The sequence below is a fragment of the Doryrhamphus excisus genome, linkage group LG10, assembly GCF_037039965.1.
Source record: "Doryrhamphus excisus strain RoL-2023G ecotype Guam linkage group LG10, RoL_Dexc_Guam_v1.1, whole genome shotgun sequence".
Lineage (NCBI taxonomy): Eukaryota > Metazoa > Chordata > Actinopteri > Syngnathiformes > Syngnathidae > Doryrhamphus > Doryrhamphus excisus.
In genome coordinates, this window is record NC_136366.1 from 17,605,518 (window position 1) to 17,610,589 (window position 5,072).

The 5,072-nt window shown below is 43.1% G+C and overlaps 1 protein-coding gene across 1 annotated transcript; it reads left to right on the forward strand.

Moving 5' to 3' along the window:
• Positions 1 to 478: 478 nt before the first annotated feature.
• On the forward strand, positions 479 to 4,502 carry LOC144901168 (ras-GEF domain-containing family member 1B-B-like). Its single transcript, XM_078794352.1, has 11 exons — positions 479 to 544; positions 625 to 744; positions 819 to 956; positions 1,555 to 1,737; positions 1,891 to 1,953; positions 2,087 to 2,164; positions 2,268 to 2,370; positions 2,533 to 2,612; positions 2,697 to 2,888; positions 3,051 to 3,174; positions 4,306 to 4,502. The coding sequence occupies exons 1-11, from the start codon at positions 479 to 481 to the stop codon at positions 4,500 to 4,502; spliced, it is 1,344 nt and encodes a 447-aa protein (XP_078650478.1).
• The last annotated feature ends 570 nt before the right edge of the window (positions 4,503 to 5,072 follow it).

The window sequence follows — 5,072 nt, forward strand, 5'->3', positions numbered from 1 at the left end:
TCTAACGTCGTTGAACTGCATCATTGCGATGGTAAGTGCGATTTTCTAATTGTCTAATTGCATAAAGTTCCAGTTGTAACACAGTTTTGTGTATTTATTGTGAAAAAATAAAGATAAAATAACGTCAATCGGATGGAAAGTACATCGAACGAAGAATTAATAAATAATTTTCATCTAACGGCTAAGGGAACGTTGAGCTGCATCATTGGACAGGTACGCTGGAAAAAATAAAACGCACGGCTTAAAAGAAATACATCGTAAAACAATTTGCTGATATTAGATGTTCTGCTTTGTTGGTTAGTTTTGTTAATTTTTACAGGCTGGTAACGTGTGATTTGTGTGTAGTAACGTGTTAATTATAATATGAAATATAACGACTAACTTGCACTTGTTTACTTACACGTTGACTTCGAGAATGAAAATAATATTTTGTTGTTTATTGTCTTGTTTGCAGGTGAACATGTTCAATTACAGGCAAATGGCAAACAATTTGGTTTCAGCATCTCTTGAGGCGCTGATCCAACACATGGATTACTACCCTGATGTGAGTTCCACCTTTCTGTCAATGCACTTGTCAGCCTCACTTGTCCTCACCATCCCCTTCTGTGTCCTTCACATCATTAGAAGCCGTACGCCTTCAACTTCCTGTTGACTTCACGTCTCTTCCTGCAGCCCTATGATCTAATGACACGAGTTTGCCACTTGTGTTTGGAGCAGGGCTCTGGAGATGACCTGCTAGATCAGGTCTGTAGATTACAACTGACAACAAGTTGTAATAACTGACAAGGTATTTATGCTTACATTTGATGTTTCTTCAGATACGTCTCTACGAAGAGGCGAAGAAGCTGGTGCAGCTGATGACTGAGTGGACTGAGGCCTTTCCACACGACTTCAGCGATGAGCGGATGATGCGTTCTCTCAGAGATATAACACATCATGTAGCTGGCGTGGACGAGGTTAGTGTCACATTTCCTCCGTACATCAAACACTAGATCAGTGTTTCTCCACCTTTCCTGAGCCACGTTTTTTTTTGGGGGGGGGGGGATCTTGGGGCACATCACTAACCGAAAATGTTACAAAATGTCGCCACGACCTCTCACGTGCATCACTAGTCTATTGTAGGAACGATGCAATCAGCTTCGTGTTCCCACACGGACGAATATTACATTGCTCGGACAGTCGTTACACCACGGACACTAGACAATTACATAATATTTGCAGAAAATTATTAATAAATGTTAATTAAAAAAAGTGATAATTTCTCACTAGTGCACCACGGCACAGTGGTTGAAAATTACCACACTAGATGACACTAACTATATTATATACTATATTATAAAATCATAATATACTATATTATGTAAATCCCCATTCAATTCCATTGGACTGCACTGATGCTACTTTTTGTTCTGTCCACTAGAAAGCGCTAAACTCATTTTGTTCACTAGATGGTGCATATGCGTCTTTTGGTCAGCTAATGGCACTGACACACAGTTCACTCGTCATCACTTTCTATTCATATGATATATTTTTTCCCTTTCTTTTTGTCACTAGTACTCACTACGAGACATACAGCAGGCGACTGACCGTCTTATGAAACGCAAGTCAACATTCGCTGTGCTAAACTCCATGCTAGCCGAGCATCCTGCCTCACCGGAACCGGAGGAAAGAAGCGGCATACTGAGCATGTGCGATGACCCCATCATCTTCGCCCAGCAGCTCACACACATTGAAATAGTAAGCACTTACTTGGGACTCCATAGTATGATATTGTACACTAACCACACCTTTAGTCATATAGTAAATATGTGGTTGTGGTGTACAAATACAACTTTGAAAGATTTTTCTTCATCACCATTTAACTTTTATTGCTGATTCTTTTTCTTCCAGGACAGGATGAGTTTGATCGGGCCGGAGGAGTTCACCCAATCATTTGCAGTGAAGAACCCTCAGGTAGATGTGCAGTGACAGTTATTATGTCTGTGTGTGTCTGGACTTAAAACATTACATGATCAATTTTCCCTACTTACTGACTTACAGGTGTTTGTGTGTTGGTCTTTTTTGTCTCTCATGTGCATGTTTTCAGTGTCAGGGCAGCAACCTTGAGGCTTATGTGAGGTGGTTCAACAGACTGAGCTCCCTTGTGGCTACTGAGATCTGTATGGTATGTTCACTGGTGTTTGCATTTAGTCAGCTTGTAAAGATTTCATGGCGCTCCATACGGGTTGTTTAGGAGTCTGTGACTTATTCGTGTTCTGGCATTGCAGCCGACCAAGAAGAAACACAGAGATCGAGTGGTCAAGTTCTTCATCGATGTGGCTCAGCAGTGTTTGGATATTGGAAACTTCAACTCCCTAATGGCCATCATTGGTGAGTATTTTTTTACCATGAACTCTGCTGCCTTTTGTTCCAGCTTTTGAGTTTTTCTTTTTTCTTTTTCTAGACCTGATAGTGAAGTATTGTTGTCTTACAAAAAAAGCACAGATGGACTCTTTTTGTGTGTGTCACTAAATCTGTGATTCTACCTTTCAGCGGGGATGAACATGAACTGTATTTCCAAGCTGAAAAAGACCTGGAATAAAGACAACACTCACAGGTTTAAAACCTTAGAGGTGAGAAAAATCACATGACCAAATACTAAATACCATCATGGAGGACACAGTACACTATCATTGCCTTATTCTTGGTTGTCTCAGAACCTGATGGACCCATCCTATAACTTCAAGAACTATCGCACTGCGCTCCATGACGCCACTGAGATGTCCAACACTGCTGACAGCACCCAGGAGAAGATTGTCATTCCTTTCTTCTGTCTTCTCATGAAGGACATCTTCTTCCTGGATGAAAGCTGTGCTAGCAGGCTTCCTAATGGACACATCAACCTCGAGGTTGGTACACAATTAAACACACACCTCGGTTTTCATCATTAATCTGTACTTTAACCAAATAAACCACACAAATGTAATAAATAAAATATGGATGAGTATAGTGTATGTAAGTGTAGGTAGCTATGATTAGATTTGACTCAAATGTGTTTTCTTTTTTTTCAGAAACTGGAGGATGTTACAAAGCCGATCAGCCAGTTTCTGCTCTGGCGTCAGGCCATATGCCCATTCCACAGAGATGAGACAATCCTTCAGTTTCTCATCACCATGCCGATCATCACCGAAGACGGTAAATCAACCCGCTGTTATATCTTGTCTTGTTTTATACTTTATCATGTACATTATATGGATAAAAATGACTGCATGTGGATTAGGGATGAATGTATTATTTTTTTATGAGACAATTAGTTAAAGTTATGTGTGGTGTTTTGTTTCTGCAGAGCTCCATCTGATCTCTGAAGGCATCGTGAAGGACAGCCGTCCATCTTTTTGGGGGTTCTTCACACAAAAATTAAAAAAAAAGAAAAAACAATAAACCATTCAAAACCATTCTTATATTCCTTTCTTTCTCTGAAGATCCTCTGTCCCATCAGTCCAGCATCATTCAGGATGCTCACTCACTTTTGTTCTGCTCAGCCATTGGGGCAGATAATTTTATTCATCTAAATGCTTTGGGGATGAGACTCTGAGGCCATGGTTTCAGTCCAAAAGGTCTTACTCAAACCAAAACGGATGCTAACCAAATAGATTTTTCTCATAAGAAATCATTCATTCATTTTCTACCGCTTATCCTCACCAGGGTGCTGGAGCCTATCCCAACTGTCTTCGGGCGAGAGGCGGGGTACACCTTGGACTGGTCACCAACCAATCACAGGGCACATATAGACAAACAACCATTCACACTCACATTCATACCTATGGACAATTTGGAGTCACCAATTAACCTAGCATGTTTTTGGAATGTGGGAGGAAACCGGAGTACCCGGAGAAAACCCACGCATGCACGGGGAGAACATGCAAACTCCACACAGAGATGGCCGAGGGTGGAGTTGAACTCGGGTCTCCTAGCTGTGAGGTGCTAACCATTTGTCCGCCGTGCAACATTATTAGAACCCTCTAAATATTAAATAACACCCATATAATCACCTTTACATTTGTATTATCCAATATAGTAGCCATATAAACATGATAACAAACATGTTAGCAGTTCCTCATTAATTTTTTTTTTTAATTTATCGTAGTCAACATGAAATTCCACTCTAAATACGCTCTGCAATATGACTCTTGAATATATGTCCATTGGGGGGCATGACAGAAAATAACATAGTAGCATTGATTTAGGGCAAGAATACTGTCATGATCCATTCTCCCCATGCTATTTTCCTCCTGGTGAGTCTCTCCCTCTGTTTTGCCTGGCCAGCCAACCCCACACCCAGCTCCCTCCAACACACACTCTGCACACCTGCAGCCAATGATTACCTGCCCTGCCTGCTCTACATAAGCCTCCCCCACTCAGTGCCTCTTGTCGGATCGTCTGCAAGCCTGCACGAAGCTCTGCTCTCTGTTTCAGTCCACAGCTCGACTCTGACTCCAGAACCAGAACCTGACCTGCCCTGACCACGATCTCCGCCTGACCCCTGCCGGTACCTTTGCCTTGTCCTGACCACCTGCCACAACGACCTGACCTGCCCTGACCACGATCTCCGCCTGACCCCTGCCTGTGCCTCTGCCGAATAAAGACTCGTTCCTGATCTCTGCTGGAGCTTCAATAAACATCTTGAACTGTGACGCTCGTGTGGTCCTCGTTCTGTCTGATCCCTGACAGTACGATCCGACCAACATGGACCCAGCGCGCAGTTCTCCCAGCAGAGGACCCGAAACACCCTCCGCTATGCAACGCCTGGAATCCACTGAGGGAAAGGTGAGCCGCATGGCTGTTGACATGTCCTCTCTGCTTCAGCTCAGCCAGCAACAACAGCAGCAGATTCAGCAACAACAACAGCAATTGGCTGAGATCGCTAATCTGCTCTCCAACCAGCCACCGCCCGCTGCACCTACCCCACATCAGTCTGATCCGAACATGTCTGATTCTGTTGCTCCATTCTTCACCACCACTGCTCCAGAACCCAAGGTCGGCAACCCTGAACGCTTTGATGGTGATCCTGCACAGGTTCGGGCATTCCTTAC